At 38.6% G+C, this 23847-nt stretch overlaps 1 protein-coding gene across 2 annotated transcripts in view; it reads right to left on the bottom strand.

Annotated features, from left to right (window-relative positions):
* The window catches only part of LSAMP (limbic system associated membrane protein), a 629633-nt gene that overhangs the window by 12904 nt on the left and 592882 nt on the right, over nt 1-23847 (bottom strand). Inside the window, exons 5-7 of one of the 2 annotated variants that reach the window (XM_063075134.1) lie at nt 17640-17760; nt 16995-17143; nt 10898-10933 (exon numbers count right to left, since the gene is read on the bottom strand). In XM_063075134.1, the coding sequence (XP_062931204.1) occupies nt 10898-10933; nt 16995-17143; nt 17640-17760 (306 nt within the window). The remainder of the gene's footprint in view (nt 1-10897; nt 10934-16994; nt 17144-17639; nt 17761-23847) is intronic. The other variant, XM_063075142.1, reaches the window with a different exon arrangement.

Raw genomic sequence — 23847 nt, 5'->3', positions numbered from 1 at the left:
CTCTTGGGGCTGCCTCTGCTATAACCTTGAGCAAGTCAGAGAAACACGCCCAGCCTCAGAGAGGGGTAGAAAATAGGGATTATTTTAGGTGTTTTAACTTGAACATTCTAAAGTATACTGACAGCACAAACATTCAAACAAATCGTTTGTTTACATCATATTAATGGTGTTATCTCGGAAGAGAGGGCTTACATATGATCTCAATTTTCCTCTTAATAGTTTCATATATTTTCAGATTCTTCCATAATGAGAATGCATAACATTTATTATCAGAATAGAAAACTATTTATAAAAACAAATCAATTGATTAAAAAAAGAAACTCTAAATCTAGGGAAAAGAAAATCACCTTCTGATTATTTGGCATTGGGTTGACAACTGCAAGGAGACTAAATTTTCTTCCCCACTGTTTAGTTGGCTGATATCATATAGTAAAACAAAAGATTAGTTAAGATCGGTAAGTCCTAATTCCTATAAGCAACGTGGTCTTCTTAACAGCGTGAAATGGCAGTGCAATGAAAAATGTATTATATGGGTTCATGAGGTCCTTCTGACCATAGGCTTGATGTACTGGGTAATTGTTCTGTAGAGTAAGAACAGGCGCATTGTTTGACTTTAACTGCTATAGGCTCTGCTCTGCGGCGATATGGATTGTTACAGAAAGTGCAGTCTCACTAAGTCCTCTGAACATAAAAAAAGGACTTCATTAAGTCTCTTACACCAAGTTAGCTTTCTCAAATCCTGAGAGTTTCTTATTCAGCCTGAGAGGTTTAATTTTTAATATCAATGAATTAAAATGTTCAAGAATGCCCAATGGGCTAAGTTTAATAAAGAGGTTTCCCTGGGCTGCACCACCTAAAAATACGTATCAGATAAGAAAAACTCCAGAAGTAAATTTATTTGAATTGGTTGTCAGTAAGGTACTCAGGGCCAGACATGCACTTCATGTCTTAAAAAAGAGACAAGTAAATGTCTCTGCCCTTGTGCCTAGAATGTACCCATTGTACCTGTGGATACAGTGCTGGCCCATTGCCTCTTGTTGGAATTAAGAGACCAGTCAACTCATTTGGTAAAGAACTACCTTTTAGCCCCAAATATATGTAGCTGTTGATTCTACTTAGTTGTTAAGACACAAAGTTGATTATATTTTCTGTGTTTGAAAATATTTCTATATTTCTTTTAAAGCCTTTTGTATCTTTATTTATGTGACTTTCTAACATGGAATAAAAAACACAGATTTGGATAGGTCTCTAGTGATTTTTGTCCTTTCTGCTCTTACTACTTTCTATTTCCAAGCCCTAAATTGTGAATTGCAGATCCATTTTAGAATACATTTTAGATTCAAAATCCTAATCGATGTGAGATTGTCTTTAATCAATGTAACATGCATTTTCATTTTGTATGTTTCAAAATAAAAAACATTCAAATACCATGAAACGAGGTAACTTGCCTGTGGAATTTGAATGCACAGATAACAAGTGAATTTGTGAAATTTCCTGGAGTTTGAGAGCTCCTGGAAATAAGAAGATAAGGGATTAAAAAATGTTGGTATGCTCTGAATTAGCCTTGGACCTACCTCTATGGCACTAGCCATCACAGTGCAGAACTTGGCAAAGGCTGCTGTGCTTTGGGATCTTTCTAGTGACTTTATTCCTTGGAGCTTCAGGATGCCTCAATAACAGGTATGGTTTATCTATAATTCCTACCATGTCACTGACTCCAAATATAATATTAGATCTAGGTTCTGGTGCAACTCACTGAAAATATTATGGCTGCTTACTACCTGACCATCCCTACCACTAAAATAAAAACCTGTAATCAAACCTCCCTATTGAAAGGCTGTAAGTTTCCTCTAGATGTTCTGCTAGATAATAGGCTCTAGGTATTCTCCAGAAAACTCCCCCTGAACAGTGCCACCTACCGCACACTATATAGCATCAACGCATGTCTATACCATTTAGCCAACAAGTACTCTTCCTTGTCCTAAGAGTATAATAGAGGAGGAAATGCCTAATCACTCTCCTTTAACTCCACTGGTTTATATCAAAACCCTATCCATTATCCTCTCTGGATTTTAGACCTTTGTATGTACTGGAATGTTTGGCTCCTTTCCCCTTCCTCCTCTTTCTGCCTTTTAAACTTTACTTTCACGTGGAAGCCTTCCCTGGCCAGCCCAGGCTAGCAAAGTGCCCCTGCTCTCCTCTCCTCAAACACCTCACAGGCATCCTAACATAAACTTAACAAAAGTTTACTGCAGTTGTTTAATTCATGATGTACTTTCCCATCTGGCTTGTAAACTCTATCAGTGCAGAAGGTGTACCTGGCCTGTTCTCCACAGTCATCCTCAAGACCCAGTTCAGAGAAAGTACTAGGATAGCATCAAATGAGTGGTGTCATCAAAATATTATGCATTGCCAAATAAACTTAACCTGGGACAGAAACTAGTTTTAACTGCCCATCAAAATGAAGGCTCTTTTTTGTGTGCCTTCATAAGGAAAAGAAAATGTGAACTCTAAAAGAAACTCTACAAAGCAAAGGAAAAGGAAGTGGAGAGTACATCTACATACAACAACAAATCATACTGTTAATGAGTCAGAAAGGGAGGGTCGATACCTCAAAAGAAGACCAACCTCCGACAATGAGATCATTCCGGCCTTGTCAGCAGTTCTACATTTAGCAGCTTTCAGCAATGAACTTACCTGTTTTCTGGAACTCCAGAGAGAAAAATAAAACAAATTTCCCAAGTTACTCTAGCTTGCAATTCAACAGAGAAGTGCAAGTTAGTGCTTGGTCTCTCTCTTTTTTTTTTTTTTTTTTTAGCTGTTTCTATTTTCCAAACACCCTCTGCCTCCAAGTCATACAAAACCCACACGTGTAACTGAGAAAGCATTTTAGAATGGCCAAGCAACTTTCCAACATAGAACATAGAACATGGCTGGGAATGCTTGCTGCCATGTGAGCTAGGGAGTGTGGGATGGTAGATGGAACAGACACTCAGCCAAGGTACAGGCATCTCCCAGTGCTTTACTGCCTTTTTTTTTTTTTTCTTTAAACCATGGGATGCTACTGCTGCCCCAGACAATGTCCTCTTAAGCAGTTAAAAAAAAAGTGATTGGAGCTACAAAGTTTTGCAGGTGGATGGTTAAGTCAGAATCTTTATTGTGAGTATGGGGCAGATTAAAAAGTGGAATGGACTGGTAGCCGTATATGATTTACAGTAAAGACACTATGTTAGGGATAATATCTAGGTGTTAAACGTACGTATGTGTTACAGAGATGCGGGAAGTGTTTTCTTTTACAATCAGCACAGCAATAAACAAAAGAGTGTAGTAAACTACGGCAGTGTTTGGCTCCCCAGGGCCCAATTAGGAAACTTGATAAGTGTCTTGTGAGGTCTCTCCCCCCGCTGGTTTGTGGTGGATATAAGCTGACAATTCTCAGTGGATCCCTAGTGAGTAGTCTGCCTACTCCCATCATACATCTGAGTATATATGAACACCTTAAATTGGAATTCCAAACTCATTGTGGCCTGCTGCGTTCTTACTTGGCAGGTGTGTTTCCTCACAGCAGTATACAAGGGGAGATGTGAGGTGGGGCTACTCACACTGATTTTTTTTCCTGTGTAGGTGCTTGTTCAATCTAATACCTACAAATAACTTGTGATGATGAAAGTACATCGTGAGGACAGTGGACTGTACAAGGGAACTTGTTACTGAGTTTAATTTGTGTTTTGCCTCTTCAGAAGTCAACGTTTCCTCCAGATAGACAGGATAATAGCTTTGTGGAGCTTGCAAGGCTGGTAACCAATGTTTAGAAGTGGATGCTGATACTATCAAAACTTTTTCTTTGGTTTTGTTTGAAGGATGTCATAGAGATCATGTATATGTAATGCAAGGTGAATATGGTGAAAGCTGCAGAGAAAAAGAATATTAAGAGATACGAGGGTACTTCAAAAGGTTCGTGGAAGAATGAAATTAAGAGATAATATGAATCTTTCCATGAACTTTTTTTTTTTTTTTTTTGTCGTTTTTTCGTGACCGGCACTCAGCCAGTGAGTGCACCGGTCAGTCCTATATAGGATCCGAACCCGCGGCGGGAGCGTCGCCGCGCTCCCAGCGCAGCACTCTACCAAGTGCACCACGGGCTCGGCCCTTTCCATGAACTTTTTGAAGACCCCTCAAACACATACCAGGAATAAGAATTTCACATCGAAAAGAAGGAGGAAGCCAAGGAACAGTCTAAAAGTAAGGTTTGTACTTTTTGAGGCTATTGTATGACATTTGTTAGAGGCTGGAATGGTACTGGTGATTTAATACTTGGAAGAATCGGTACTATTTTTTTCTTTTTGTTTTTTGTTTGTTGTTTGGTGGCTGGCTGGTACAGGGATTGAACCCTGGACCTTGGTGTTATCAGCAGCACTCTTTAACCAGCCGTGTTTTTTCTTTTTGACTGTAGGTAGTACCACTTCCTTTAAGGACTCTACCTCCATACAATGTCCCTGAACCCAGAATTAAGCTCCCCAAGATGGACCTTCCTCCTGGTTATACCCAGCAATGCTTCTCGCAGTAGACTGCTACACTCATGCTACGTGATATGTGACACAAACAGCAGGGCAAGCTCTGCTGGGGGGCGGGGGGCACTCTGAAGACCCGAGAAGCCCACACCTGCTTTTTCTGTCCATTCGAGATCCCGGTCTTCTCAGCCTTTGGGGCAGCATGCCAACGTTTTCCACTGCCAATCTCACTGAGCTCTTCTTAGGCAGTTTTATTCCTTTTAATTAAAAAGACAAGACTGCCAATTACTTAAACTTAATCCCCAAATGTAATTGTTACTTTGAAAGATTTTTTTTTCCATAGTGCTCATAGAAGAGCAATATTTCTATCAAATTAAAGTTTAGTGAAAGCTTGGATTTTTTTTCTTTTAAAAAGAAATACTCATTTTCAAATCCCTGCTGGCTCTAGAAATCTAAATAGCACAGCAAGGCATAAGCAGAGGGAGATTACCAGGAAAGGCCGACTGGAGTAGGCAGATCCTGACAAGGAAAACAGGAAAAGGCATTAAAAAAGAGTCATAGTATTAAAAACTCTCCTGCCTTTTAAATTGACACTGTAGGATTTCTAGCCATTTAGCTTGAAGCTAAATGTAAATTCTGAGAGAAATAACACTTCCAAGCCGCTGTTGGACATAAATAATCGTGTGAATAAGTTTCAGGTTTATGCTTGCTAGCAGATTTTAACAGGGAAAGAACAAGAACAGTTTAGGAATCAGAGCATAAGGAAGAGTAGAGAGGTGGGAAGAGACAAGACATAAAAATGGGAAGAAGACCTCACCTATTACAGTTGGTTCTAACTCTTTAAAATGACAAGTGAATTATTGATGTCACCCAAAATACTAGTGCAACTATCTCACTTGGTTCCCAGCCACTAAAGAAAATCAGGAGGAAGTCAGACTGTTGTTCTTAATGAAAGAGCGAGGGGATTAGGTATTAAGTTCAAGTGTTCTTTATTTTCATGTGTGTTAATCAGGGCCAATGGTCTTGCTGTAAATTTGTGTTGACGGGGCTACCTAAGTTCTATCAGTGGAATCAAGACCCTTGTTTCTGCCAGCTAGTGAGAAAGTAGAGATGTGTTTAAAAACTGAAACCCTTCCTAAGACTTGCTTTATACCTTTGACCAGAAAAAAGGGTTGGTTCTTTAGCTAGTGACTTTGAATTCATATGACACATGGTAATGTGCCTGGCAGACACCCACTGAAAATGTGAGTGTATGTCTGTGCCACATGATAGAGAATTGTCCAATTTTGCAGCTCCTCTTAAGTGTAATGTTATGATATTGGTGAAAAATAATTTAAAAAAATATTTTTTATTTGGCCTTGGGATGCTTCTATATTTAAACTTGTTAGCAGTGTGGACATTTCAGACATCCTTATAACTCATAATACATCAAACTATAATGAAGCCAAACTGAACTTATATCTAACTAATGTCCATGCAATAGGATTCAGGTACACCTCTAAATATCAGTGCTTTTAAGAATTATAAGAAATATGTGTATCTGAATATGATGATTATTATTATTTTTTTGACTGGTAAGAGGATTGCAACCCTTGGCACGGTGTGGTCTGCACCACGCTCAGCCAGTGAGCTCACCGGCCATCCCTATATAGGATCCAAATCCACGGCCTCGGCGCTACCAGAGCCACACTCTCGTGAGTGAGCCATGGGGCCGGCCCTGAATATGATTATTTTAAATTCAATATGCTTTCTCTCTGGGAACTTGAAGCTCTCTTTTGTATATTATTTAAAATACCACTTTGAGCTTGTAGGCATGAAAAATATAATTTCTTTCCCATTTCACAGTTGGAAAAACTGAATTATAGAGAACAATGCTAGTAATTATCCATGATTAACAGAGGTGTATATGTAAATCAGCCTGAATATGTGTGTGAAATTAGATGTGCCAATGCCAGATAGCTCTGCTCATGTTTTTTAAAGATGAATGCTTTCATATAAATCTGTGAGAGTTGGGCATACATCTCTCTGTGTGTTGAGCATATCTGAAAATCGACTTTGTAAAAATGTGTGGATATTAAAGTAACTAAATATTATGTATTAAAGGCATTATGATACATAAATAAACTAGATCAATGTTTAAAATTCATTGGATAGATGCATACTTAATGAATGTGAATGCATACATGATGGTTATTTATAATGTACTATAGATTTATGTATGGGTCTGGGTGCAACAAGAAAAAACTACTGGAATTTGTGTGTATTTTGATCATTAAAAAGTATGGAAGAGGGCTGGCCAGTTAGCTCAGCTGATTAGAGCATGGTGTTGTAACACCAAGGTCAAGGTTTCAGATCCCTGTATGGCCAGCCACCAAAAAAAAAAAAAAAAAAACACATTAAATACAAGAAGGTGTATGTTACTTTCTGAGGGTGTGAGAATTAATTGAATTAATACATGCAAAAGCCTTTCAAACTCTATTGGCACATGAGAAGCCCACCATGAATGTTAGCTATTATTATTATGATTACTACTATTATTAGGCAAGGAGAAACTACCGTTATATTAAGGAGCTGAAAAAAGCATTTTCTTATTGATACCCAAGATGGTGCTCTACAGAAAATAAATGAAACCGTAGGACTTTTCTAGTGATTTTTCACAGCATGGGCTATGCTCAGGACTTTTCTCCCATTTTTCCTTCCATCCCATTGGTGTCTAATTTCAAGAACCCATTCTCCATGTCCTGGAGATAGAATCTGGCTTTCAGGATGCCAGGCCCACCCAGTCTCCCTTCGGGAGGAAACATGCCAGGCTGACTTCAAATTTTTGCAAGCATGGTTTGTTTGTGGGTTGGATCTTAATTTTCTTAAAACTTTAACTTTGGGGGGTTTTGTTTTGTTTTCAGAGAAGGCTTTAGACAGCTGTATTAATCATGCAAACCCAGCCATGTGCAATGCGTTTTATCAATGATAAAACAGGGACTGAATGGCAAGCAGCTGTGAACAAACCCACTGCAATGCCTGAACCTGGAAGATAATCTCAACATTTCCCAAACCCACTTGCCACACGGGGTTAGTGAATGGAAAGGCTGTTCACTTGGGATAAATAATCAGATGGGAGGCAAACAAGTGAAACACATTCCAGGATTTGCTTTTGTTTTTGTTTTAAAGTGGCAGTGATCGGAAAAGCATGGGCTGATTGAGCCCAGAGAGTCCCAAGCTCGAGGGAATTCTTTGCTTGAGAGTTATAAAAACAAAACGATGGTGATTTGTCCTTGTCCTTTTCCCTTCTTTCACCTCGTTTTAATTTTCCGAGGCTGTTTTCCTCACCTCTTTCTGAACCTCCAGTCTTTCTCAATGTGAGGGCATCTCTGGGTGCACTTCCATTATGAAGAAGGGTGATGTGTAAGTAAGCTGGCAGGGAGAGGTGTTATCATTGCCCAGTATTCAGAGGACTCAGAAATGATTTGAGCCTAACAAAGTGAGAATAGTTCCCTCAGATATTTAGAGCTGACTCTTTCCTCATTTTACAATTCAGTGAATTTTCTGCAGCAATATAGTCAGGAGTATTTATGCAAATATATGCAATTTGGGACTCATTGAAGAATAAATAAACCTAAATTAAAATAATGGGAAAAAAACACCTATCAGAAACAGATCAAGAATGGAACACTGTATATATTTTAAACTAAAAAGCAGGGAAGCAAGCCGATTTCATTGTTTTGTTTTTGGCAGAGGGGAAAAGGACATTTGAAATTTTCTGATTGGCCACAGTCAATACAAATTACCCTTTGGTATAATTCCAGTATTATTGTTATCACTGCAGAAAAATCAAGCAATATGATGAAGGAAACTAGGGGAAATGCATTTGATTTATTGAGTCTTGTTTTTGTTTAATCACAGCTTGAAGGGGTTTAGGTCTGAATCCTGCTGTGACTCTGCTGTGCATCTCTAGCCGGTGTGATGAGCCAGGAGAGTGGGGATAGGAGGGGCGACCCTCCCATGAGAGATATTAACAATGACACAGCTGAAAGGAAACGTACCTTTCTGTTAGGCTGGAAACTAGGAGAGAACGTTCTTTTTTTTTTTTCTATCATGGGAGGACAGAAAAGGATCCTTGTGACATGCTCCTCCTTTCAAAACACCTTAAGGAAATTAATCGGTTCAAAATTCTTCAGTCCATTTAAATCAACCAACTGCTTAGACACATGTTAGCACTTTAGGGATGAAATTTGGGATTCCACATAGATAATGACAATATACAGTACTTAATTAAATGAAAGTGTCTTGCAGTACAGTTATGACTACAGTGAAGTGTGCTTTTTGTAGACATTTGGGTACTTAATTGGCACCAGAAAAAGGGTGAGGCATCCTATATTAATAGTATTTCTTTCCGTGGGAAACTGCATTTCACATGGGTTGCCCTCTTGATTGGAAAGAGGAGGAGAAAAATGATTTGATGCCTGAGAAGTAAAAGTGTCCGTAAAAAACTGGGAATTTAGGCGGGGATAGTCTTTCTAGAGCAACCTCTCACACCAGCTATCCCAAGTCTCAATGAACAGCTTTTCAATTTCCACTAGCAGAAGCCCAAAGTATTAGTAGTAAGATAAACTATATTCTCTAAAAACTATGGGATCTAAGAAAGCTAACTACAGTCTACCTACAATGTAAAATCAAACTAGGGTCATTCTCCAATCAGCAATTCAGTTTGCAGGAAATATAAAGTTCAAAAAACCCCAAGTGCTTCAGTCCTAGCCAGACTTGCAGTATCTGACAGCTGTCCATTGTGAACAGTGTCTGGCTTCACTTTGTTCAGTGCTACATATATCATAATCCATGGTCAGATAGATATTTGAGTTTGTGGCTGCAGAACTGCTCTCATAAAGGACACCCACAGTCACAGTGATATTGTACAAAGCCCATCTTGGATGGAGCGTGACCTCTTTGAAAATGTTATCCATTGGGGCAAATGTGTATGAGCTTGTTTTTCATATCAGGACATTTGCATGATGGCAACATGATAAAATGGTGTCAATCTCTGCAGCAACACTAGAAGATAAATGTCTTAAAATAATTGTGGAATGTCAGGAATTCTAAGTGGGATATTTTCCATGAACACTAAGTTTTGTGTCAAGACTAAAAAACAGGCACATTTTAACAGTCTTACTTTTAGTGGCTGGGATAAGAAATGGATTTCATAGTTTTAGGGAAGTTTTTTATCCAAGGGAGTTCTTATAAGCTTCTATACTAAAAATAGTTCAGACCCTTCTTAAAATTTAAGAATAACGCTTTCATTAAGCTGTCTAGTCAATCCTTGAAACCTTGCAATCCTCATTTCAAATATAATTAAAATAAGTTTGCATATATGTGAATGCATACATATGCAAAACTTTGCATTATTGACACTCTGAATATCTACATCCAATTTTGTTTTAATTTTTAGTTTGGACAAGTGTTAATGAAATAAGATCCACTTTCAAACTTATAAAACAGCAGTTTTCTACCTTTAATTCTGAGCACATTTCCTTTATAGTGTGTATGATAATCTTATTTAATTGAATTTATTTTTCCACACCATGCCCCACATGGCCTAGTTTCCATTTTTTCTCGGGTCTTTGAGTGCTATTTGCAAATCACTTTTCTGGAATTTAATTTCAATGGTAGGTTGCTTTCATTTCAAATTTTTTTGTATTGTTTTAATTTTATTTGCCAATTTGCCTTTAAATAGCCTTAAGCTAGAAAGTTGTGGCTGCAACTTGCATCTAAATGTAATGTAGGAGGCAACATTTAATTTAAGTGTGTACAAAGTTTTATGAAAAGGAATACAGAATAATTATCTGTTATTTTATTTGTGTTTTCTAAGATAGTTATGTGTCAAAGGAAAAGCCGAAGAATTGGCCATTATATTAAGAAAAAGCAATGTCCTTGTTGCACTCTGGTTGAGTTTAACCTTTGGCAGTATATAAGTTTATTTTTACAAGTAATATCAATGACTTCAGATTCAGATTGTATAAACCCCCAAATGTGAGGGTAGTCAGTTGGAGGATCTGTAGTTTTGTGGGCTAGAGGATTTAACTGGCTGTATTCCAAATTATGTGAGTTCATAGTTAACATGTAATAAGGCATTTTCTTTTCTTCAATCCATATTCGAGTTTAGCAATGTCTTCCCAGCTACTGACCAACTTGAAGTTAGTAGGTCAGGTGACAGACCTTTTATATACCTATCAACTGGTATGGGGCAACTAATTGACTAATTCTTGTGAAGGTTTAAAAATGATAACTTCTATTGTATGTGAATTTTGTGTATGTGTTTCTCCTTGTGCTTTGCACATTATAGATGATGGAGAATGACCCAGCAACAGAGCTACAGTGATAAAAATCATACTGACCTTGAATAGGGTGGGGGATTGTGGGTAAAACACGCTCTAAAGAGGAAAAAATAGTAAGCATCACGGAGAGATTAAATATATGGGTACATGTATCTTTCTCATGCTTAGCTTTCAATCATAAAACAGATGAATTTCCAAGCCTACAGGATCATATCTTTCATAAAACCTTTGTCCTTCCTGTTAACACTAAAGTATCAAAGAGAGCTATTAGTAACTTAAAAATACAAACCTTTTAAAAAAACTTAGCTAGAGTCTGGGGACAACATCAGATTGTAGCAACTGAAAATAGAGGATTCTACCCTGCACTGGGAGAAGCCACCACCAAGATTTTAGAACTTTTAGAGAGTTGGAGCCGAGGGTGTTTATAGCAGTGATCAAATTGAAGTAATGCATCTTGGTCCTGGTTTTCTTCTCTTTAGCTCACAGCAGATGGACCCATGATAGCTATAAACTTCTTTTCTCTCCCTAAGCCCTACAGCTCATATCAGCCTTAGCCAAGCATCTGGATAATTTACTTGGGGAAATACTAATGCAACTTTTCCCTCAGGGTTTTACTTCTGTATTACTGATACCATTGCAAGAGAAATGCCAATGTAATACGTTTTCTGACATGATATAATTTTACTTTTAGTCTATTCCTTGACCCCATCCTTTTGTTATAATGCAATCTCACTTGAAATTTGATCAACCAGTCAAATTTGTTTGATGACATATCCTATTGAGTAATAAGTACTTTTATTTTGAACACTGGGGTTGTGAGTCTCTTGCAGTTCCATACCTAAGCTACTGACCATAAGATACCCTCCACTTATCTCATTAAAAATCCAGGTTTAACTCTAAATCCTCCTCTAAAGCTCTTTCGGAAGGGTAGGATGGTATAGTAGGGATGAGATAGCTTATTTGCTACCCCCAAACACTAAAGTGTAACATAATTAGCACACCCTTTTCTACATTCCTCTTAGCAGCTTGGTTAAATAATGACCAATGAGGAATGAAAATCAACAAAAATCAGAACCATAAAGAGAAAAGCATACGTGCATATTTAAATTTGATCTACCTGCCTTCTTGTACCGTAAGCTTAGAAAGTGGATTTTATCTGGACTTTGGGCATTCAATACATCTGGACACCGAGAAAACCCAGTCCCCTTGCAGAGTGAGCTTTTCTTTAGCTTGGCTGAAAGTTGTAGCTTAAATGTGCAAGTTTCCTAGGTGCATTAAGATTGAGCAAGTCAATAATAGCCCAGTGAACAACTGTGTCTTAGTTACACAAGTGTCAAGTAGAAAAATGGTTTAAACCTCCACTGGTTATTTGGTATTAAGTTTCCAGCTTTGAAAATAAATAGCTAAACTGCTTTTAGCATTTAGATAGCAGTTGGAGATCACTGTCCCATAATATACCCTTTGTACTGTATTTTATTTTTATTATTACTATTATTACTCAGACTGTTTAAATGAGTCAGCTTAATATTTTCTCATCACACTGTTCACAGCTGGGTAAATGCACTCTGCCCTCATTTCCACATAACCATTTATATTGCTAAACCATCTCACATACCCTCCTTTCAGTGCTTTTTTGACTGTTTCTCAGCTTATTATTACCATCTTAGCTCCACCCTGTCATCATCATCTTAGGCCTATCACGTACCATTAGTTATTCTCATTCTCTTAATTCCATCCTATTGACTTATCTTTCCTTAGAAGCTTCCCTACCCTGGCTTTTCAGCCTTATCCTTCCACTATTCTTCTGCTGTTGCTTTATAGTTTATACCAGGGTTTGTGTGTCCCTGTAAAAGTATAAAGTGAAGTAAATACCATTTCAAATAAGAAAGAAATTTTCCAACTTTCAATTTTCAAAAGTAGGGGAGGGCAAGACCCTTGGTGTTATGTGCTACTTCTTTGGCTGCTAATACTTGAGGAGATCAACACAACTGAGCAAGTCACTGGGAGGTTTTAGGAACAAAACTCTAAGGCGGGCCCTAGTACTATATGCCGTGGCTTTTGGCAAGTCCCTTACCTCTAAGCTTTGGCTACTTATCTGGTAAATAGGTGGTGGTGGTGGAGTAGGTACTGGCTAATTCTGCTGGGACACCATGAGAACAACTAAGTGGGCATTACCACTTCACAGGAGAACCTTTTGAATTAAAGGAACCAGAGTAGCAAACACTGGCATTAAGGGTACAGGGTGTATACATTGAGGTAATTTATTAACTCAGATATGATCTTCTTTTTATTTTCCAGTGTTAAACAGGTCCGTGGTCTTTTTGGAAGTCATCATATTTGATGCATATTCTTGAAACAAAAGTCCAAGTGCCCACCTATTTCCTTCTGTATCCATAGAGAACCCTTTTAAGGAGTTTGCAGCTTGTCTTTCAAACTACATGTGGGTAGTGTTCCAATAACAGCTCAAATTGTTTTATTATGTGGCATCTAAAAGTAGCTGGTGAAGAGGCTGTACCAAGTCTTAACTAGCACCAAGTGGTGTATGTTGAAATACAAAGCTCCTAAAATAATAACTTAAAATGGTTTCTAAAGAAAAGAGGGGGGCCCTTATTATAAAGACTCCTTCTAGTAATAGGTTGCTTATCTAGTACTTGAAATTTAGTCAATTATAGGTTTACGACTTAATGATTTTTTAAAATTAAAAAGAAAATTTAAAACACCTCCTCCACACTGATGTGGCATGACCCAGTGTAGATTTTTTTGTATTTTTATTTTTTTGTACTCAATAGCCTCAAAATACCTTACTAATCCACACATTTCTCTAAAGTATAAAGTAATTGATCATAGGACTGTCCTTTATCATGTGGGAATATTACCCTCTTAGAGCCAAACACTGGCCACCAGGCTGGAATACTAGCTGAGAACCTCAACATGCCGCAGATAAGCCAACAGTCTAACTAACCTAGTGGGCCCAGGCTGGTTAATGGAAATGGAAGTGGGAGGGTGGCAGAAAGTGGATGGGAAAGAACACTAGTGTAACAGGGTTAGCCAGTGCAAAGGCCTCGTTAAGTGAAAAAAGGAGAAAGAAATTAGATGTCTGCTCACCGCCAAAGTACAAAATATGTCTTCTAACAGTTTTGACCACATACGCAAATGTAGATAATGTGTGGCCAAGAGCCTGGACTCTGAAAACAGACTACCTGAATTTAAATCTCAAGCTCAGCCTTAACCAGTTGCACTAGTTACTTAACTTCTCTGTACGATGGGGAAACATGAGTACCTAGTAGGGTTGCTGTGAGGATTAACTGAGATCACGTACGTGAAGCATTTAACACAGTGCATACTACAGAGTACACTGTAAGCACTCAGGTGATAAGTGATGACATTTAAATCATCACCCTTATTCTTCCTCCCTATCCATTGCTTTAAAACTAACTTAACATAAGCACGAAACAAGATAAAACTATCATCATTGTGGGTGCATTTCAGTCATCAGTGTGGAAACACAAAATCTGTTAGTTACATATGCAGACAATGGGACTTCTCTTGGCATCACCAGAAGGCCAAGTCTTCATCTGTGATGCATATTCTCCTGTGTGATGAAGAGTAGGAGCTCCAGCCCATAAACATTGTACCACTGGATTAATGCATTCAGAAAAATTATGTAAGGCAATGCTTAGCCAGGGATGAAGAATAAAATATAAAAGGCATTACCTGGATATATAGACTGAGGTAGAATGGATCTTTGACAAATAGAGTGCTAGAATGCGTGGTGAACAGGAAAAATGAGGAGTGAATGCTTCCACTAGTTTAGAGAAAAATTATGAATACAATGTATTCTTGCACTTTCATTCAAATATTGACCCCTTTGGAGATCAATATTTGAATAGAGGGTGGAGAAGTGTATGTAAGTATGTTGCAGAGGACAAGTGACCACAAATTGTCACCGAGTGACAAGTCAGCACATCCCTGCGACAGACACGCCTGAAAATGTGCCGACCCAGCGACAAAGATGAATCATCGTGAACTTCAGGGGCTCTGGCTCCGGATCTCTCCTGCTGCTGCCTCTGGCTGGCAGCAGTTCGCCAGCTGCCCTGTCTGCTCTGCACCGGCTTGGTCAGCAGCGCACCCCGCTGCCCACACGCCGCTTCCCCAGCAGCCGCCGCACGCCCTGCTCCCCTCCTGCATCTCTCCCCTCCTGACACTGCTCCATGGAAAAGTACCACCACCAGCACTTTCAGAGTCTCTGATTCTCAGTTTATGAAGAGTAATTTTGTAAGATTCTTCACATTTCTTAATTTTAGCAGGTTAGGTCCTTCAAATGGACTTTTGTGGTAGGGCAATGGCATTCATTATAGGCTTGAGATGACCTTTGATGACCACCAGCACTATCTCCAGCCAGCCCCGATCACTTTTTCTTTCCTGAAGTATTCTATCCTTCCACCCTCCTTCCTCTTCCTCTCTCTCAGTCTACAAGCAACAATTTATTTATTATTTAATATATATCATTAGCGCACTTCTTATTCTAGGTAAGAAAAGAAGAAAATATACTTTAATACAGATGTATAATTGCTCACTTTCTGTCACTAATCCAATTGTTCCCTTTTCTCTTTCTCCATCCCTATAAAACCTCGTTAAGTGTATGCTGTTCTACTTCAGCAGGTCACCTTAGATTTGTCAGAATCTCAAATTCATAGTTGAGGCTGGTTTGTCCCCCTACTTATGGAATCCCTAAAGTCCGAAATAAGTTAGGTAACTACGTTTCTCAATAAATATCTTCTCAAGTGTCTTGGGAATATCGATGTCTCTAGTTTAAGCAAAGAACACTGATGTTTGGTCTTTGGAGACAAGTAAACGGGATTTGAGTTTTGAGCTACATGCCAACGCGGCATCTGTGTAGCTGTGTCCTATCAGATTTAAGTCACGAGGGCTACAGGTGAGAAACTGGAGGCCAAATTTAGAGCAGTTGTGGTTGTTGTGTAGTATAAGTGGGTTGGATTCTGAGCAGTTTTTAAGGGACTTTAATACTATATTTCGAAATAACTCTCATTTAAATTGATTTTTTTTTTTTTTGGTTCCTTGAAGGTTCGTCTATACTGCATAAAACATGACAGAGACATCTTTCCTGGTCATAGTATTTCTAATTTTCCCACTGAACCTGTGCAGAAAAAAATCTTAGTGGTTTGTTATTTCAAAATAATGATAGTACATTCCTTGGACTTTTCCCTTTAGTCCAAATGAACTTTTTGGCTCAGTGCATGCTAACGTTTTTGTTTGTTTGTTTTACTTATTGTGATAAATGTGTCCCTATTTCAAATGCCATCATCTTCCTGTGATTCCATTCACCATCCTTCTGTTTCTTAGGGGGCATTTGCTTCCGTGGTCATAGCCACCCAGCCAACAAGGCAAGAGACCTGGCTGTAGCGTGCTGCTGAAGAGCAAGACTTCAAGGAGGGGTCTCCACCATTGCCAACAGCAGGAACTTTAAAATAACAGATCCCTCTTTAATCTACTTTCAGGATGATCTATAGTCTTGAGAAATGCTCCTCTTTCCCACCATCCCATTTCTGTTCCAAAAATATATCAGAAAAGTAATGTCCCCTGCTGTCCTTTGGAAACCTTTCTGCAACCATTTTTCCACCTTTAGATGTTATATTATGTCTTAATCATTCATTCCACCCTCCCTCTTGTGTTGTTAAAAATACGCTTTCTTTTTCCAGCCTCTGCCTTCTCCCAGCACCTTATCCATTTTCACTGAATATTTCTTCCTCAATCACTCTCATCGCCGCCGTTTTCTAACTGCTGTTCATTTCCAGGCTCTGACATCACCTCTGCTTCTTAAAGAGACCACCACCAAAGAGACTTATGTTCTCTGAATATTCTTTCAGTTGAACCAACCAGGGAAAAACAAAACTAAACAAAACAAACAAACAAAAAAATAAAACAAGGCAGATATCAAAAGTAAGATGGAGACTAGAGAAGTTACTCATTTGTAAATCTCTGTTATGCAGGGATTAAGAGCCCTGTGTTTTTGTTTCAGTGAGTATGTTCTTATTTTTGTGTAAGTTTAACTTTAAGAGATAAAGGAAGGATGTTTAAGTTCCAAGTGAGAATGCAGTTTAATTCTGTGGAGCTGGCCTTGCTTTGGCATACTTACTGAAAAGGACTAGGCTGGCATTGGTGACCCCCAGCTTGTTGGCAGCCACGCAGGTGTAATTGCCGTAGTGCTCCTCAGTGACGTTGGTCACTGTCAGAGAGGACTGGCCCTCCGTGCTCTTGATCTCAAGGCCATTGGCACTGTTGATCCTAAAAGTTCAAAAACAGAAGAGTGAAAAGGAACATGGATGAAGATTTTCACTTACTACTTCTTTCCCCATCCTTACATTGGGGGAAAAGGAGAGAAAGAAAGTAGTTACAATTTGTTGTTCCCTGCTCAATTCCTCATTTTAATCGCACAATCTATGCAATCCCATATTGTCAGCATCAATGTCCATCGACAGGGAAGACTCAGGAATGGATGAGTTCCATTGGGCTTGTGTTTCTGCTACAGATAAAAAAGACATGCAGGTGGAAAGTACCCACTGAACCATCTACTTCACTTTTTATATATAGCCTGAGTGCTTCTGGGCTTCAGCTTAAGAGTCACAGGGCCCAAAGCACTTGATAAAGAGATGAGGAAAAGGAAGCGTATAACAGTATAGGTCTGCATAATTACAGCTGGGCTTGGTTTCATCATTGGGGGCTTCTGGTGCCTCTAGGACCGCCTAGCAGAACAGTGGAGACATGGCACATTTGGCATTACCTGGTGTCATCCCGGTACCACTCAAAGTCAGGTGCAGGCACTGCTGAGGCCTCACATTTGAGTGAAGCTTGTCGCCCTGTGGTGGCTTCGTTGCTCTTGGATTCTGTGATAGTGGGAGGATCTGTAGAAAGGACAGGCACATGGGTTTACATGAGAGTCAGAGGTTGCTCCAGAATTTTCATTCGGGAAAGAATTAAGAAGGACAATCTGATTGGAGAGAGGCAGGAAAGGAATTGTCTTAAAGCTCCATTTACATGAATTACATGATCAGATGAATGGGATTGATCACTAGAAAATAAATAAAAATAAGAGAAGATTACTGAAAATATAGACTTGGTTTATCTAAACAAGACACTTAACAGGGTTTTATGGAAATAGAACCTAGGATTTCTTTTTCTCTTCTCCAATAGATCATCAATTATTCCAACCGTAGATTGTAATATTTTCAAAGTTTCTTTATTTTCATAATTTAAGCAATGATACTAAAGGACTTGAGATTTTAAATGTATAATTTGACCATTTTTATTTTTCTTCATCATCATTTTACTATTATTATAGTTTGGGATGGTTTTGAGGAGTCCAATGAAAATAATAGAAGGCTAAAATCCTCCTAAGCCAAGCTTAGCCTGATATTGTTGCAGGAATTTAGAAACAAACCAACAAACAAAATACTTATTAGGTGATTACTTTACCTTTTTTTCTTGTATGTGTTCCCTTATCACTATGACCCAGGTAATTTTCCTTTTATGTGTGGTGTGCAGTCTGCAGCCTATCCTGGAGCATAGAAGACTTCCTGGGGTCTCAGTCTTCTACTCTCTCGGGCAGTTGTTTACTTGATTTTTATGCCCAGGGATGGACATACAAAACTATAACAGGCTTGAAATGAGCTTAGAAACACGTCTGACATTCTAATTTGCAATGACTCTTTCAAGCTAACCTATGAGTGTGGAACAAGTGTTTACAGGTCCGCATGACTACAATAGGGTTGTAGACTCGAGCTCCTGGGCTTGATGCTGTAATTGTGCCTGTTATGAACCTTCAAGGAGAAAATGATTTTTCTGTCCAAAGGTCATTTGCCAAAAATGGCAACTCCGCTGTGTACCCATGGAAAAAAATAGAAACAATCTGTTTAGAGTTTGTAGAGAAAAAAGCTTATTTAGGGAAATCAGAAAAGGAAACTTTAGTGCACAAAATTCATTTAAACCCTTGCTCTTCAGTACCTAGGCCATCTTTCTTGTTTCTAAATTTTTCTCTTCATATTCTAAAACTATTTCCTGAGTTTTCTGCCTGTAGAAGACTCTCATTATCTGAGTTAAAAGGGATATACAAAAGCATCAGATTAGTTGGAAATTTTCCTCCCCCATTTTATTTTCCTATCAGCTTGGAAATCTTTAAGTCATTGTCAGAGAGAGGAGGAGTTAGAGAGCACATGTAGATAAACATTGTCAGTCCATATGCAAACAGGTGTGACAGAGAGAGGTTTTGTTGTTTTATTGGTTTTGTTCTTGTTGTTGTTGTTTTGCTTTAGACATCTGCTTATTTTTGTATAGGCTCAAAATGGGAAAATGATGTAGGGGAAAGAACCCTGAACTTTAAACTAGGAGTCTTGGAATTTAATTTCAGATTGACTGTGTGGACCTCCCATCACACTGTCTTTCTGGGCCTTTGTTTAATCACCTGTGAAATGAGGAAACCATACTTTAATGATCTATAGCATCCCTTCCAGCTATAAAATATCCCAATTCTAGCAAGAACTGCCCCTTCTTTCTGAATGAGCAGTTGGTATTATTATGACCCAACTGTATTTTCATGCCCTTAACTTGTTTAACTCTTAAATTGCTAACTTTCCAAATTAGAACTCATTCATCTACTCCATGGCTTAGGAGTCAGGATTAGCAGTCAGGAATAGGACTCCTGAGGTCTGATTTTGACTCTGCTCTTAACCGGAACTGTGGTCTGGGCAAGCATCTGTAACAGTCTGAACCTTTTCTTTCTCATCTTTTAAAAGAAGAAGCTAGTTTAAAATAATCACCCAAGGTTCCATTTAAAAGTTTTTCATGCTGTGATTGGTTATATAGAACATTAGAGAACAGCAGTTCAAAGGATAATGCACTAATTGGCAGTTGTCATATTTGTGGAGGAGGCATAAATAGAGATGGAGCATAGAATATAAGTGATAGGCTTAGAATTAAAGTTTGATAGACCTGAGCTCAAATCCAGGCTCTGTCCCTCATTGTCCTTCTTCATTAGAGAGTTTAGTACTTTGCCCACAGTCACAACACTTCAATTTCTTCCTCTATAAAATGTTGGAACTAGATTCAAGGAAGCCCATTTAAAGACTGATGAAGAATCCAGCGATGTCCTGCACTAGGTTTGTGATAGAGGGGCTCAAAAGGAGTGGACAGATACATGAAGCCTCAGGATTGACAAGACTAGCCATGGATTAGATGTGAAGGGTGAGGGAAAGAAGGAGTGTCAAAAAAGTGACAGCCAGGTTTCTGGCTTGGGCTTGGGCATCCGGGTGATGCCACCCACTGAGACAAGACGTATAAGAAGAGAGAGAGATGACCAGCAGTAAAACACTCAACAAATATTAATTTCCCATCCTCACCTCTTCTCACTGTATTATGTTCTTAAACTGCCAATGACTCCACAATATGTAGCACAGTGGCTCGTCGATGTTGGTTGGAGAGATTAATTTTGCTTGTGATTCTGTTGGTTTGTTGACTTTCACAATTTGAAAAATGAGTTTTAACCAGTGTTTGTGAGTTTCTGGAGCTGGATGGTTATAACTGACAAATTCTTAATGATGACTGTTGCTTTGCTAAACCAGCCCTAGACCTGGGCAAGACTCCACACATCCTACCATCACCCCTGGCACTCATAGCTTTGGCACCTCAATATAATATTGCCATGGTGGATGCTTTCTAGTCCCTCTACCACAGGACCAAGAATGCAGGCCCCAGTTGCACAGTTTTGCAGAGTTTTCTGCCTTATTCTGGTTATTTCCTTGTATATGGCAGGAGCCTATATAGTGTACCTACTGCTCTGGAATTACTAGAGAAAGGAATGATTTATCTAATTGAAAAATTTGGGAAGAATAAACTGGGCCTGTTTGGCTTATCTCTTTACCTTCTTGCTTTTGGGACCAAGCTCCTGGCAGGTAGCAAAGGTTCTCCTCTGTTTCTTTATGCTGGAATTCTTACTTGGGCTCACCCCTTCCCGCTCTCATGTGAGCAGAACTGCACCAACCCAGGGCTGCCGTGACTGGGGAGGTATGTTGGCCACACAGAGCTACTACCTCTAACCACCTTAATCTCTAACAATGGGGGCATTTGGTTCTCCCAGATTACTCTTTTACTTATTTCTCAATTTGTTTGAAACCTGAATGACTAAGCAGTACACTATTTATTAGCCCCACAGAGGTCCTAACATGGGAAAACTGGCAGCAAACTAAGGTTGGGAACTTTTAAGTGCATAATTTTGGGAAAAAATGACACTCGTTAATTACAAAGTCCAACTGCTTACTTCTCTCTTTGAAAACTTAGTAAGTTTCTTGTACCAGGGTAAATTTGTGAATACTGATAAATGTACAAAGTGCTCATTTGGAGAATTTAGGAACAAATTAGAATGTCAGATGTGTTCCTAATGTTTCTCAAATGACACCATGGGGAAGGTCTGTTCTTCCATGGCTTATTGGAATGAACATTTCAAAGTTCATTTGTAATGAATTCTGTATAGGCGAGGCTAAGAAAGATTATTACAAATCATACTGCAGTATGCTCAGCATAGTTAAAGTAATAGGTGCCCTTGCTCAAAATATGGTTATAATAAAAATGTGGCTTCATTTAAATTCTGCACCAAGAAGTCCACCATTATTCTTTACATGACTTTGGAAAAGCTGACAATTGTCAAAGGACCCTTCCAGTTTTTATTACTTCAAAATTTGGAGTTCTGAAAATATTAATAAGGCCTTTCTTCTTCTTATACCTCCAATAACAAGGCTCTTTCAATCAGAATAAAGAGGATAACAATGATAAAATATCATTCACTTAATTTTCCTAATATTGGGAATATATTAATAAAGGATAATTATAATATTAATAGTAATAAAATTCTGAATAAATGATTCAATTTATGGGCATTTACCACATGTTAGCACTGTACTAGGCTTTAGATTTTCTCTTTATCCAAATAATAAGCTCTAGGAAGTAAGCATTATTATGAATGAAAAGACCAGCCTACAGAGCATTAGTAACTTGTCCCAATTCACATAGCGAGTATTTGGTGGGATATGGATTTGAACCCAGGTCTCTCATGTTCTGAAACCCATGCTATGAACCTCTCTATGCTGGTACTTCTATACTAGTTCTTTTAAAGAGCAATGAATTCCTAATAAGAAAAAGTACCACTTAGGGTAGTAGGCTGCTAGCTTGAAAAGTAATTGCTACGTATTTTTGCTATTTACAGGGTACCAAAAAATGGCACGACATACAGTGACATAGTGGATATAAACCTGCACTGGAAGTCAGGATGTGGGCTCAATTTCTGCCTGCGCCATTTAGGCTGTCAGCACAGACATGTTGTCCTCCTGCAGCCCTTCACCTGTGGATATAGATGATGGCATCTGGGTACTGATTTCACAGTTTTGATATAAATATCAAATTTTTATTAGATAGTAGAGAGCATTTTTAACACCTAAAGTGATTACATTTATTATTTCGTATTGCTATTATTCACCTGGTGTCATGGAAGGAGAGAGGGCTTTGGAGTTAGACCTGGGTTAGAGTCCCAAGTCTACTACTCACAAACTCTGATTTTGTGGCAGAGAATGCTTACATTCTCTGAGTTTTGTTTTGTCTTCTCTGCATGGGGTCAGTTGTCTACCAAGGTTAGCGTGCAGTGGTGTAACAAGGTGGCAGAGGGTGCAGGCAATGATAAAGGCATTGTCTGCAGAGAATTTAGGAACCATAAGTTAAAGTTGTCTTTTTTTTTTTTTTTTAATTGCCTTGTACCAGCAATACTGAAGCAGGCATACTAAGCAATGTCTGTGATAAAGTAAATACTTCTCCTCTCTGGGGCAAACTGGGCCCAGTATACCTCCCTGCTTGCTTGGCCACTGTTAATATGATGATTACAGTGAATGTATTTGAAATCTCTAGGATGGTCTTGGTACTCTGAAGGCATCAGAAAATTATGGTTCTTGTCCGTATTGTAAAATTATAGTAGAAAATTATAGTACTCTGGATTCTTACTGAATACTTACTCTGATAATCTCATGATAGATTTATAAACATTAGAATGTGTCTTTACTGATACATTCCCAAGTGTAAGAATAGCTTAAATCTTGGCATGGAGACTCGATAGCTGTAGCTATGAATAGTTAGAGAAGGTGGCCAGTCTGGTTCCATGTTGTGTGGTTATTTTCCTAAAGTTTCCTCATTAGATGATTTTTGAATCAAAGCACTGAAGAGTTGAGTTAAAATACATGTATGTAATCTGTAGGCAACATGTGTTTCCAGTTTCAATTGTGTATTCTGGTAACCCCTGCCTCCCCTAAATAGATGGCAATCAAATGTAAGGGTAAGCTTACATTTAGAAATGGCAGCATTCTGTGTCCCCCACCATCTGTACTAGTTGGGTTGGTTAGCTCTGGACTCCAGGGTGGAGGCAGAGCTTAGTTCAGAGGGAGAGGAGTAGAGGAAAAAGAAGTTGTGAAGAGTGACTATGTGAACCTATCTGGAGACAGAGCTGAGAGAAGGCAGAAGGTGGGATCATTAGTCTGTCAATGGGGTAGGGGGCAGGTTTGAGAGCTGGGGGCAGTTTTGAGAAGAATTTCTCCAGGAATAGGAAAAAAGTTCAGTATAGGAAGAGTCCAAATAAAATTAATAGTTTGTATTGAATAAACATTTATTATGTGCTAGATGTTATCGTAGGTATACTGGGCACTAGAGTGAGACAAACTCATAAGTAGAAACTTTTAACACACTGTAAGAATGGAAATTGAGGAATTACATCTACAAGCTGCAATGGAAGGACAGACTGTCCCTAGAGCTGGTACCTGGAAGACATTAGCTATAATGTGGGTAGAATACAGGAAGCCAGAAGTCCTGCCTATTGTATGAATTTTACTAAGGTTATTTAATTGAAAATATTTTGAGCCAAATAATTTAGCTTTTTGGAGAAGGGTTATCTGAGAGAAGTAAAA

The sequence above is a fragment of the Cynocephalus volans genome, chromosome 1, assembly GCF_027409185.1.
Source record: "Cynocephalus volans isolate mCynVol1 chromosome 1, mCynVol1.pri, whole genome shotgun sequence".
Lineage (NCBI taxonomy): Eukaryota > Metazoa > Chordata > Mammalia > Dermoptera > Cynocephalidae > Cynocephalus > Cynocephalus volans.
Note: the sequence above shows the minus strand (reverse complement) of the source record. Positions and strands in the feature narration are given on the sequence as shown.